Below are 14,063 nucleotides of genomic sequence, written 5' to 3'. Positions count from 1 at the left end.
TTCCTCAAAGAGGAAGAGTCATGTCCTTCTTCATCTTCCTCCTTTCTTCATTTGAAAACACAGACGTGATGGCTGGAACTTGATCAACTGTCTTGGATCATAGGCAGAACTTATATTTTGAGGAGAGAAGCAATGGGAGAGAAGGAACCTGGCTCTGGTGGTTCTTGAAACCACCCCACCAGCCCTACATTGACTCTCCCAAACCTCTTTTATGTGAGAAAGGAACTTTTGTTTTGTTTTGTTTTAGCCATTCTTATTTTGGGTTTTCTTGCTCTTGCATTATTTTGAGAAAAATCTCTTGAACTTTAAAATTTCATGGGAAAATAGGATGAGAAAACATAATCAGAATATCTTTGGGAGGACAGGGCCTGGAAATCTGCATTTGATGGGCTCCTATAAGGACCGAAACACACTAAAGTGTGAGGTTGGATGCTTATGAATCCACTCTTCTAACTGTTCTTTAGAAATAAATATACTCTAAGAATAAGGAACCAGGAAATTTGGACATAAAAGAAAAGGAACATAGTAATTTTATAGATGCCTTTCTTTGAACCTTTATTGCTTAAAGGTTCTAAAGTGAAACTATTTAGATAGTAAAACTTCTGGCTGAAAGGAAATCATCAGACAAATTGAACCAGTGTTTGTGAGTTTACAGCTATGTTGGAGCTAGAATTTTGGTCTCTGACTCCTAGCTCTCTGACCTCTGGACCCTGAAGCATCTCTGCAAGCTCGAAAAGGCTATTCTTTTTCCAGTATCACACATGAAAATCTTCCAAGCCTATCCACAAGGGTGTAAGATGGCAGCTGTTCAACAGCATGGCCAGGGTTTGGTGCAGGGAAGTGAAGTGTACCCAATCAAAACAGCAAGGAGTAATCTACGTCAGCAGCCTATCCACACAGGTGGCTGAGGCACTAAAGAACCCAAGTCATCCCATGTGATGCATGTCACAGTTTAGAAGGTCAGCCCCCTATTCCTGGTCACCAAAATCTTTGCCAGAATAAGACAATTTCAAGTGAAGCATGTCTGTGTCTTGGACTTTTCCAAGCCATTTATTCAGTAACAATGCATCGGAGGAACTGGCTTCACCAGTCCCACCAAAATGGCTTGTTAACTATGGACTCTATGTTAATGATAATACCTTAAATGGGAAAGCAGGAGGAAAACAGTGTTTAAAATGCAAAGGGTTTGTGCAGATTATAAAAGAACAAATAAGAAGGGAAAATATAACCCAGCAAATTAACTGTAAAAAACCCACAAACACAGTAGTGTTTTCTAGGTAAATGTGCACACCTTTCAATATTAAAACAGGGTGAAGATCAGAGGTGGGGTTTAATACAACCTGCTTTCAAGACTTGGTTTTGTTTCTGTTCAGCTTGCCTTCTGGGAGTGAGCGTCCAGACACTTTTGGAAAAGAAGATACTCCAAAGGTAATTCCACTCATCTCTCTTCCTCTACCTGCATAGGACCTCCGTTGGAATATTATTGTTACATTTTTAAAAATTTTGGTAAAAGATATATTCCACCCTACATTAGAAGGCTTATTAATGAAGCTAAGCAAAGTAACTGCTGAGTATTAATCTCTTAGGGACGGGACCATGGACCTGCCCAGACTTGTCTTCTCGCTACAGCTCACTACTCAGCAACACCAAGGACACTGTGTCCTTCAATTCCATCACAGAAAACTCCTGGGCCACCGACTCTAAACTATAAATGGACCAATTGCTTTAAATACTTCTGCAGGCAATGAGCATGTGCTCATGTATTTTATGGTAGTATCTAGTCGCTTTTTTGTATGGGTGTCATATTTCCATAAGGTGCCTCTGTTTTACTCAAATGAACTGAAGCAGGGTTGCCACACTGTCCAACTCCAGGGTGTGATATTCACATAATAGTCTGTGGTGCCCTATGTAGTTGTTTAGTGCACAACATGAGTGGCCTTGGGTGGCAGCCCTGGTTACTAAAGTCACCAGGCAGGCCCCTGGGGAGTTGGGTGTGTGCTGTTGGGAGAATGCTGACAAATGCATCAAGGGCAGTGGTGGAGGACATCAGAATTGGAATGGGGCAGAGTTCATTCTGTGTGATTATGAGATGAGATTTATATCACCTGCCAAGCTTTAAAAGAGGCTGGTGAAGGAGATATTAGAGCCATGCTTCCTGGGAGGCTTGGATTTGGGGTCTGACCCCAGAGGGGCCGGGCAATAGCCAGCAGGGTACTTGCATTCACTAGTCTACAAGTTCTCTGAAGGTGTGTCAACCTCTTGCTGGACAGGGAGGGAGGGTTTTTGTTTGTTTGTTTGTTTTGTTTTGTTGTTGTTTTTATCTGGTAGTACCTTAATGTTTGGACAGAGCTTGCCTTCTCCGCAACCTGAAAGGCTCCCAGTGAGAATGCTTCACGGAGTAGCTCTCTTCTGCCAGCAAAGCGTTCAAGCCAGCACTCATCTGCAACTGTAGATCCCTTTGGAGATCCTAAATGGAGCTGCTGAATTGTTGTCATGGTTACCCAGACTGGTTTCTGTGGCCAGAATGTTTTTAAGGAGGGCAGTCCCAAGCTGGGTATCCTGGGTTTCTGAGCTGACAACTAACCCAAAAGAATTGTTTTCTCCTTCCCTCTCCCATGCTCCTACTCCCTAACCAGCAGCCCGATGTCTATAGTGATCATCTTAGCTTCATTTCAGCCCAAACCTACTGCCCACATTTGACTTAGTCTTAAAAGATCAAGCTGACCTAGTAGCACCCTGACTGGGACTCGGGTGTGCCTCCTCCATCTACAAACCAACACAGGTTCCTGATTCAGTCATGTACACAGCTGCTTCTAGGCAAAAGACACTTGTGAAGTACAAGTTCTCTATGCTTCATATGGTAATAAGGAACTAATTTTTTTTTTCAAAACCTCAGCCCAACACTTCACATGTAGTTTATATAATTTACCAACCCAGTGAGACAGGAAATATCATTCACATTTTATCTATGAGGAACTAGGGGCTCATAGAGGTAAAGCCCAGGGCAGTGCAACTAGGAAGTAGCAGGGGTAGGATTCAAATTACAATATTGGGTTTCAAAGATAGTCCCTTTTCTTCCGAGTCATGGCTGCCATTTTAGCCACTGAGAATTGGTAGCTGCAAAAGACTCAACCATACGCTGGGTACTGAACGTTCATTCATTCATTCATTCATTCACTCAACAAGCATGTTCCCAGTCTGCTTTGTACCAGACCCTATGCTGGCCATTATGGCTGGCCATTATGGCTACAAAGACAAATCAGATAAAACCTCTGCCCTTAAGAAACTAACTTACTGACATCTAGCAGCAATTTGAAGAGAGGAATCTACAATATGTTAGAGAGAGGGGCAGTCAGGGAAACCATTCTGTTGGCAATGACACCTAACTGAACCAGCAAGTCTCAAGGTATGTCCAGTTGCAGGTATGTCCAACAGCAGAGTAAGACCCAGTCCCTACGCTCAAAGAACTCAGAGTACAGTTGCAGAGGTAAGATTCATGGTCGTGATGTGAGAAAAGAGAATAAAAACCACTTCTTAAGGCTCTAAATAGGTATTGTACATGGAACCGTTAGCAGATTGAGAGACTGAGGCAGAATAAGTTAGGGCCATTCAGGGAGGGCTGTAGAAATGAAACGGAAACCACCTTTGTTCCTAAGATTCTTCTTAAAAGTCTTTGGTCTCTCTTTGTTTTCCTACTCTGGCTCTACTGTGATTTCTTCTCTCTCTTCTTTTTTTTTAAGATTTTATTTATTTATTCATGAGAGACAGGGTCACAGGCAGAGGCAGAAGCAGGCTCCATGCAGGGAGCCCCATGCGGGAGTCGATCCTGGGTCTCGATCCTGGGTCTCCAGGATCACGCCCTGGGCTGAAGGCGGCGCTAAACCGCTGAGCCACTGGGGCTGCCCTTCTCTTCATTTTTCATTTCTTGTTTCCTACTAAAGGAAAACGTTCACGTCTGTAGAGCATGTGCTGAGAGCATGTGCTGATGAGCATGTGCTGATGGAGGTCGTAAGTGGGAATGTGCAAAGGTGAACAAGACGCCCACCGGCGCGGCTAAGGAAGACCTGCCCATCCAAGTTTGAGAGATGAGAACTCCAAACAGCAGAAGAAATGAAATAATTCGGACTTGGAAAAGCGACTGTCATTCAAGGTTAACTTCACCATCGTTGGTTGGTTCATTTTTTCCAGCAGCCATCCCGCAATGCCTCCTCCAGGTCCTCTCCTCAGTGAGCCCAGGGCGGAGCACAGGTCTGGCCGACAGAAGCAGCCATTACCACAGCGTGATGAACGAGCATGAGAGACAGACACAGGACTCAGGAGCCATGGATGCACTTGAGAGAGAGTGGGTAGCTTTCGAACGGATTCCTAAAACGAAACAAATGAAGAAAGGAAAGGGCATGTCAAAACGTTTGGAGCAGCTTAGCGTGGGGCATTTGTTCGGAGATGAGGCGTTGAAGATGCACTGGCCAGAGAGCGGAAAGGCCTTGATTAGCAGACTAGGGGGTTTGGCCTCGTCCACAGAAAGAGATCTGAACAGGTGAGGACCACGATGAGATTTTCGTGTTGGCAATGTCCCTCTGGTACAGCCCGTGCGGTGGACCAGAACAGGACGGGGAAGAGGGCTCCACCACGTACGCTTACGGCAGCTCTATCTTTGTGCTTGAGAGGCTGCACCAGGCGGGCAACCAAGCCAGGCTGGGGGGTGGGGGCGGGGGACTGGAAGGTGAAGGGAGAGTCCGCGCGGGGGATACAGCCAGCACAAGGACGTACGCAGTTCTAGGCACGGCACAGCGGCTGGGGAGACCCGCCTCCCCTTCCAGATCCCTCTGGGGCGGAGCTCGGGCCAAAGCACGTGACGCCTGGGGACCCACCTTTACTGTGGGCAGGCTTCCCGTTCATCCGTGGTTTCACCGGCCGCCACTTGGATCCCCAAGACTCTGACAGTTTTTCCCAGTGCTAGAGGGATCCCTTCTCTTCCGTGTATCCCTATCTGCAACTCCTGCAAAGCGTGGGGAACGGAGAGAAACTGCGAAGGAGTCCCTCTGCCCACACTAAAGATGGCCACCTGCCGCGCTCACTCTGGGTAGGGGAGCGGGTTCCAGGCACCAGGCCTCGCTGGGCGAGGCGCAGACGGAAGGGGCGTCTCTGGAGGTAAGTTTTCGACCTTCCTAGGAGGGAACCTGAGCCGGGGGCGTGGCCTAGTCTAAATCCTAACAGCTGATTGGTAGTTCGGCAGGTGGGCGGGGCGCCCTCGGTACCCTACCCCGCCCTCATCGAACCGGAAGTGTCTCTCGGTCTTTCCAGCTGGTTGTCATTTCACTCGGCTAGGTCCTGAGGAGAAGGACTCAGCCGCGGCTGCGGGACCCGGGCACCGGGAGGCGGTGGCGGCGGCGGCGGCGGCGGCGACAGCGGAGGAGGAAGAGGAGGAAGAAGGAGAGAAGAAGAGCCAGGCGGAGTCCGCAACGACAGCGGGGACTGCGGGACCAGGGTAAAGCGACGGCGGCGGCGGCGGCGACGGCCCAGCAACCGTGAGGAGAAACAAAAGCCTTCTAAATTATAGATTTCTCTAAAATCCGGGGGAAAAAAGAGAGAGCACAAAGGGGGGAGGCCCTTCTCTTTTAGAATAACTACACTAGTGGGTTTTCCCTTTTTTTCCTCTTTTTTTCCCCCTGCGGAGAATCGAACTGAGAGAACTGAACAAACCGCCCCTGGGTCCCATGAGGGAAAAAAACCCCGGAGCCGCAGAGAGGGGAAGAGGCCGAAACCGCAGGACCTTCCAGGTCGCCCCGTTGGCCCCCGCACCCCCGGGCCGCCAGCTCGCCCTCGCCCTCGCCCTCGCCGAGTCTCGCTAATCCTTCCTGATCGCGATCTCCGCCCCCCCCGCCCCCCCGCCAGAGGGAGAAACGGGTGTTTCCAGCACATTTCATGGGGGAGAGGAGGCCGGGGGGAGCCCAGGAACAGCGACCGCAGCAAGATCTGCACCCGAAGCCTCAGGAACAGCCCCAGAGGCCAAAACTGCACCCCGTGAAAGAGCAGAAACAGGACCAGGAACAGCAGAAACCTCCCTGCAATCATCTTTCCATTAGTCAATGCTGATTTCCTCTCCCGCAACCAGGAATTCACCTCCCACCCCAGATAACCTAATATAATCTATATATATAAATATATAATATATAATGTTCTTAAATTATTCCTGATTTTTTTTTTAACCAAGCTGCCAAGAAAAGAACGTATTCTCCTCTTAGCCCTATTCTAATTTTTATGTGAGTGAATCTAAACTGCTGAGGAAGACCATATGTGATTGTTAAATTATATATATATATATATATATATATATTTTTACTCCGCGCAATGCTTATTCTTCTACATCCATAGATGCTTGAGAAGCTGTGTTTTTGTCATTCATGTACATTTTCCTTTGGAAAAAGAAAGCGCCTATTTTACTAACCAAAGACTTGATTTTTACCCTCTTCGTTTTTATTCCCTCCTAGAAATAAGCCCAGTTGGATTCATGTCAATGTTTTAAGAGTTTTTTTTGTTTGTTTGTTTGTTTTTTTAGTTTTTATTTTCTTTCAGAGACCAGAATTCCAAATCAGAACTATTTCAAGTGATAAGCTGCGATCTTTGAGCTAGCTATAAATAAGACATTTCAAACAAACGACTTAAATTTTGGGTAGAGGATACAAAGACGTGAGACATCAGGTTGTCATTTTTTATTGTAAGAATCTGATCCTAAAAATAATAAATGGGGGATTACGGGTTTGGAGTGCTAGTGCAAAGCAATACTGGGAATAAATCTGCTTTTCCAGTCAGATTCCATCCACATCTGCAGCCTCCACACCATCACCAAAATGCCACCCCCAGCCCTGCTGCTTTTATAAATAATAACACAGCTGCCAATGGCAGCAGTGCCGGGTCAGCTTGGCTCTTTCCTGCTCCAGCTACCCATAACATTCAGGATGAGATCTTGGGGTCGGAAAAAGCAAAAAGTCAGCAACAGGAACAGCAAGACCCTTTAGAAAAGCAGCAGCTCTCCCCCAGTCCAGGTCAGGAAGCTGGAATACTGCCTGAATCCGAGAAGGCAAAATCAGAAGAAAATCAAGGGGACAATTCTTCAGAAAATGGCAATGGGAAGGAGAAAATAAGAATTGAGTCACCAGTGTTGACAGGGTTTGATTATCAAGAAGCCACGGGGCTAGGTACTTCAACCCAACCCTTGACGTCTAGTGCATCGTCTCTTACTGGTTTCAGTAACTGGTCAGCAGCGATAGCACCTTCTTCCTCTACAATCATCAATGAAGATGCAAGTTTCTTTCACCAGGGAGGGGTCCCGGCTGCTTCAGCTAATAACGGTGCTCTGTTGTTTCAAAATTTTCCCCATCATGTCAGCCCTGGCTTTGGAGGCAGCTTCTCCCCTCAGATCGGGCCTCTCTCACAGCACCACCCTCATCACCCTCATTTCCAGCATCATCACAGCCAGCATCAGCAGCAGAGGAGGTCTCCTGCCAGTCCCCATCCCCCACCTTTCACACATAGAAATGCTGCTTTTAACCAGCTGCCTCATTTGGCGAATAATCTTAACAAACCCCCCTCTCCATGGAGCAGCTACCAGAGTCCCTCTCCTACACCGTCTTCTTCGTGGAGCCCGGGAGGTGGTGGATATGGTGGCTGGGGAGGTTCCCAAGGCCGAGATCACCGCAGAGGGCTGAATGGAGGAATAACGCCCCTGAACTCCATCTCGCCTTTGAAGAAAAATTTTGCAAGCAATCATATTCAGCTGCAGAAGTACGCTCGCCCCAGCTCTGCCTTTGCTCCTAAATCCTGGATGGAAGACAGCTTGAACAGGGCTGACAACATTTTTCCTTTTCCGGTAAGATTATGTTCCATGAATAGATTAAGATGAATAAGGAAATTGCGTGGTGTAATATCTGTTTAAGAGAGTTTGAATGGTCTATGTACATATCAGAACTCTTCTTAGCAAATGAGTTAATTACCAAATGTTATGGCAGGACAGGAGTATAATTTGGAACAAAATACTTAGCCGTTTTTTGATAAATTTCTAATTGTAATCGTCCCCATGATAATAGTATGAATTGGCATGATTCTGAAAACAGGTCGCTGGTGATGTCATAATTATTAACTATAACATCTTTTTAGCCTGACAAGATCATCAGGGCTGGTTTTTCCCTACTTTTTTAGGTGAGAAAAAATAATATATAGATATAAGTATATACTTCGTTGTGGAAACTGATGATCATTTTCTGCCCAGATGAAGTAACCGTATAACAAAAAAAAATCATTTTTTTTTTCTTCACTGTAGGGTAGTGATTCGCTGAAAACCAACTATTGAATTATAGTTTTCTCACTGGTTACATTTTAAACCTGGAACCTCTTTGAACCTTGCAGTCTGAACAGTCTGAATTCATCAATTCAGCAATTCCTCTTAAACCTCTTTGCAAATTCCAGCCTGCCCTATGTCAGTAAGGACTGGTACAGAAATGATCTAAATGTTTTCTTCATCCCCATTTATTTTCAAATACCATGAAACTGTTGATCTCAGAGTGACTCTTTTATGATGCCTTTCATCCATTTGTTTATTTTCCAGTGTTAACACTAGGGGTGGAGATAAACCATTCCTAAAAATAGATCCAGGCAAAGATCACTTGTCTTTCTTGCCACCAGTGTATCCTTATTCTGCATGAGTCACATGGCTTGATGTTTTTGAATTAATAAACAGCTGGTCTAGTTGATAGATATAAAATAAAGGGAATTTCATAGTTAATTGAACATTAGACGCCCCACTGAGTTCATATACTTTGGGGGTATGATTGTTTATATGTGTTTAGGAAATTTATATGGGATAATAACCTAACATTGAATCAGTCCTCTCAATGACCCCTACAGGGTAAATTCTATTATCCCCATTTTGCAGATGAGAAAATTGAGTATCAGAAAGATGTAACTTGCCCAAAAGTACACAGCTGCTAAGAGTACAAACTCTAGGTTAAAAAAAAAAAAACAAGGATTAAAATATGTATCTGTATACATGTATACATGTATATATAATATATACACATGCACCACAGATAGAGGGTTATTTTAGAGCTCTTTCTGCAAGGGCTAAAATAGATTACAAACCAGTTTCAGTGTTCCCAAATACGATATCAGTACAAGCAGAATTATCTGTTTTGATTAATAATTTGTTTACTGTTAAGGCAAGTTTGCCAAGAGAAGCTTATTAAATGTCCAAGGAATTAAATGTCCCTTTCTTGAAGGATTCGGGCAGAATAGTTAGAATGTATCTTAAAGTATTTGATCAAGTTTAGTTTTAGATTTTTAAAAATAATTTTTGCCTAAATATCAAAAAAGCTGTTGGCTTTTGCTTTAAAAAGGGTTTTTACTCAAACTGAAAAGCAATTATCTTGCATTAGTGGGAAGGCTTTTAGACACTGGCAATTTCATGAAGTCTATTTTTTAAAAATCGCTTTTAATATTCTTTGGAACATAAATTTAAAGAAAAGTTAGTGCAAAGGTGACTTTTTTGAATTACTCATATGTTGCTAATTTTAAAATCTAAGATGACTTACCTGGATTAAGATTGGCTCAGAATTGAACACTTTTTTTTATTTTGCTACAGTACACTGACAGAATGAATTTCTATGACCTCATGGCTTATTTTCTGTTCTCAGTTTACTGGTTTTTGATAAAGGTTTGCTTTGGGAAAAACAAAAATTTCAGAAAATGAGTAAATTATACACATGCATATTATCAACATTTTGGGGGGCTGATGGAATGTGTTTACATGTGAAATCTTTTGGATCGGTTGGAGATTAAGCTGGTTTATGAAATAATAATAAAATCGACCAAGATTGATACTAAAAAATACTGCTAGAAACTATTCCTGTAGAACTGTTGTCTGTTATGCTGAGGATGGAAAAAGGATGAGTCAATATACCTGGCTCAAATATGGTAGGATTAGAAAGTAAATTGTTGATTTCTGCTCATCATCCCCCACCATTTTTAGGAAAGGGAAGAGGGTTCAGGAACCAAGACCAAGTGTGGGGGTAATTTGAAAGTCACAATAGGGTTTGGGTTTTGAAAAAAGATCATGAGAAGTTAGTAAACTGAGTACTGTATACTTACTTGAATGTAGTCCTGTGTGTGTGTTTTAACAATTACTCTTTTGAATTGTTTTTTGGCAAAAAAGAAACAATACAGTTTTGGGTTGGTATGAATTACTTGGTTAAAGTTGATATGAAAAACTTGGAACATTTATTTGACTGGGAGCCTCGAGCCCTAGGTTGTGCTCTTGGCCCTATCAGTATCAAAGCCTTTGGCGGCCTCAGTTTCTTCATAAAATTCGAGGGGTGACAGAGGTGATGCCTAATCTCCTTACGGTTCTGAGGTGAGCTACTGTGAAATCGAGATTGGTGCAATGACAACCATACTCTTTCCGAACTGCTGCCATCTTATTTAAATTTATTACCCTAAGCACTATTAATTTTAGGGAAGAAATTTTACAGATATTAGTAATTTAGTTTTTAATGGCTGTTGTAAAGAATTCCTTAGGTGTTATAGAGAGATCTGGAAATATACCACGAAAATTACAGAATCCACCTTACATGGCTACATTATAATATTAATATTCAATTAAAGGCCAGCGTGGTTCTATTATGTTGAAGGGAATGAATTTACCTGATACGTAACTAACACTGGGCAATGTTTATTTTGAAATAAATCAGAATGTTTTTTTACATTTGTTTAATGCAAGTTTGGTTATATACAGTGAATTAAAATTAATGATAACATTTTTAGTTAGTGTTTTTGTCCAATCTTAACATTCTCTTTTACCTATGTTTGTGGAGCAAGAACAGAGATTTCAAACATGAAAAATCCTCTAAATAACTGATACGGCAAGGCATTACATTTTGGGACTTTTTTTATATCACAAAAAAATTAAGTCTTTTTCTAGTTTTTTTTCTTTCTTTTTTTTTTTTTTTGCTTAGTTTTCATTATATGAACTCAAATGACATGCCTCAAATCCTGTTTTCACATACAACTAAATTAATATATATTGAGTAATAGCTAACATGCGTATGATTTCTAAATGTTTTATATTTATTAACTCATTTAATTCATTCAATAATCCTATGAGGTGGAAATTATTATTACTATTTGTACACAAGATTTAGCTTTTTTTTTCTTCAGGATTTGGCTTTTTAACCAATATATTACATAGCCTCTTCACATAAACATAATACAAGTGTGTGGAAAGAGGGAGGGGGAATGCCTTCCAGAAGCAAGATGAGAGGAAACATTTTACAGTTTGAATGATTGATGTATGATCATCAAGAACTGATTGTAGATAAAGTTTTGAAAGTGGAAAATAACCGAAAATAATAGACAAAATAGAAAAAATAGACAATTTTTTTTTTGTCTATTTTTAGTGCATACTATATACCAGGCACTGAGCTAGGTACTTTCACATGTTATCTTACTTCCTATGAGGTTTGGTTCTATTGTCCCAATTTCAAAATGAAGAAACAAGGTCCATATTCATGTGACTAAAGGAATGATTTGACCCTTACATTAGGGAGAAAAAAAATCCTCTGTGTCCTGCCAAACATATCCTGGAATTCCCATGTCCAAACCAAATAATATATTGGGGCACTTGCCAATAATTTTATTTGAATACAGCACTTCTTTGGAGGGTTGCCTAGATCTTCTGTCCTTACAGGAAAGTAAAGGAGAATTTGTATAGCATATATTCTGATAGTCTTTTATCTTCAGCTCGATTATGCTCATACCTCCACTAGTCACAAAGACCATCTTAAAACTTGATAGGGAGACATTTTGGGATTTAGAGCCCGTTTGCTCTTTAGACACAGTCACCATGGATTTGTTACATTGTCTTAAGCAGGCAAGTAATTCATGTCACTTTAATAACTCTACTTGTGTTGTCAGTTTATCGATCCTTAAAATTATATATGGCATCTTATATTTGAAAACAGAAAGTTACTGTATTGCTTCAGTTCTGAAAGTCATGGTGAATCATTACAATTGTCTATAAGTACAACCTTGTTACACTTTTTTGTTTTTTAATATAGTCCTGAGAGGGATCTTTGTAGGGGAAACATTTTCTTTGACTTTGTATTTATTTATTTTAGAAGAAGGGAAATGAATTTTTCTAACTATAAAGCATGAGTTGGATGGTTTTGGATCCAGCAGAATTGAGATACCGGAAAAACTTTGGGAAAAGCATACCAGACACAATTTTACACCTTTTTGTAGAAAGCCTTTTAACTAGGTTTAATTGCTTTTCTAATGGAATCAAAACTTGGGTGGAGTAGAGTTTTTTTATTATTTTTTGTTGTCTTCACAGAAGCCATGGAATATGATCAACACATTGTTCCACATCTTTCAGGAAAAACCTGTTTATAGCAAGCTGAGTGAATATGTTTGTTGCTAGTTACAACTAGAAAGATGCTCTTAGATCATGGGTTCATGCTTTTGAGAATAATCCTTGTTGGCGTTTGTGAGAAAGAAATGGAATAGTAGTCTTAAAGTTAATATATGCCTAGTTTAAATTTTATGGCCTATATTTATTATGTTATGACTTTATCTTGCTATAAGGAAAATAAGCTTGAAGATCCATGATCACATTTTTGAGCACTACATTGTACATCAGTTTCTGGTCCCATCACAGATAAGATAATGTGTATAATGTGTTTCTTTAAGGTAGGGAGCCCATAATATGAGCATTTGTTTTAATATTTCCTGACAAACTAATTTTATATTTAATTGTTCAAAGAAAATTATTCTTACAGAAATGAAAGTATATTTTTACCATGATAAAGTTATAGCAATATTTAATTGTTTTACCTAAAATTTAGTAACGATTCTCATCACATTTTGTATTATTGAAACAGGAGTTCCACTTTCAGATTTTCAGAAAATTCTTAGTAGATAGAATGATAAAGGTGTAGTCCTATTTTAAATCAGTTTCTGAAGGTGAAACTTGGCTAATTACTGAGAAAGTCTATTTTATGAGGCCAAGCATGTAGTAGCGTGAAGTATAGGCTCTGGATCCAAGCAGACTTAAGTTTGACTCTGCACTCTAATTAGCTGTGTGACCTTGAGCAAATCACTTAAATTCAGGAAGAAAACCTCATCAAGATAGTAATACCCAATAGTGAAGGGTTTTTGTGAGGTATCTTAAGTATGTGGCCATAGTAGGTAGCTTAAATTTTCTATAAATTTCAAGTATGGCCCTCTAAAATATGTAAAGTAATGAAATTAATTGCAAACACAATATCTATGAAAGATTTTGAACAGTCCTTTGTTTTGTTTATCATCTTCTATATACTTTGCTTCTTAGATTACTCCTTTAGAATAAGCTAGATGCAACTTAGGACAGATAAAACATTTAGCAGAATTATCAGTTTTCTTGAGAAGTTTTATAATGTATATATCTAAACTTTCATTAGAATTGGCAGACTGTATTTTTCCGTATTTTGAAAGATTTTGCCTATGGTTATTTTAAGAAATTTAGAACATCTGATTGCTTTTGTATACATTAAAGAGACTATTTCAAAGAAGAATTTGTTTTTTTTTTGTTTTTGGTTTTTTTTTGGTTAAGAGATAGGAAAAGGTACTATAGATTTGAATTGGGTATATTTTAGTTATTATCCTGGAATTCAGTTTTATTTTTTATATTTTAATTATTTCATACATATTTATTGAGCACCTCGTATGTTATAGACTGGGGACAAGACTAGATAGCTCATAAAGTTATTTTGGTTTGATTTATAATGTATTTCTGATCTGTGCTAATCCCTGAATGATACTAAATATGCTTTTTTCCCCTCATCATAAACAAATTAGCAACTGATAGTTTCCTGTCATTTTAATCATGAGCTGTTTTAAACTTTAAGGCAAATTAACAGATCCAACTTTAACAGATCCACATTGTATACAAAAACAATGTGTAAATGGTGTTTTCAGACATTAATAGTCACATTTATAAATGTATTACTTGTATGCTTGTATGCAGTGTGTGCTTG

General features: G+C 40.6%; 1 protein-coding gene across 6 annotated transcripts in view; it reads left to right on the top strand.

Annotated features, from left to right (window-relative positions):
- Positions 1-5,308: 5,308 nt before the first annotated feature.
- Positions 5,309-14,063, top strand: part of CPEB4 (cytoplasmic polyadenylation element binding protein 4) — a 61,605-nt gene continuing 52,850 nt past the window's right edge. For 5 of the 6 annotated variants that reach the window (XM_077895508.1, XM_077895507.1, XM_077895505.1 and 2 more), the window contains exon 1: positions 5,309-7,870. In XM_077895508.1, coding sequence (XP_077751634.1) covers positions 6,746-7,870 — 1,125 coding nt within the window. In that variant the 5' untranslated portion in view covers positions 5,309-6,745. The remainder of the gene's footprint in view (positions 7,871-14,063) is intronic. The other variant, XM_077895506.1, reaches the window with a different exon arrangement.

Source organism: Canis aureus, chromosome 4, assembly GCF_053574225.1.
Source record: "Canis aureus isolate CA01 chromosome 4, VMU_Caureus_v.1.0, whole genome shotgun sequence".
Lineage (NCBI taxonomy): Eukaryota > Metazoa > Chordata > Mammalia > Carnivora > Canidae > Canis > Canis aureus.
The sequence above is the reverse complement of the archived record's forward strand: the minus strand, read 5'-3'. Positions and strand labels throughout refer to the sequence as shown.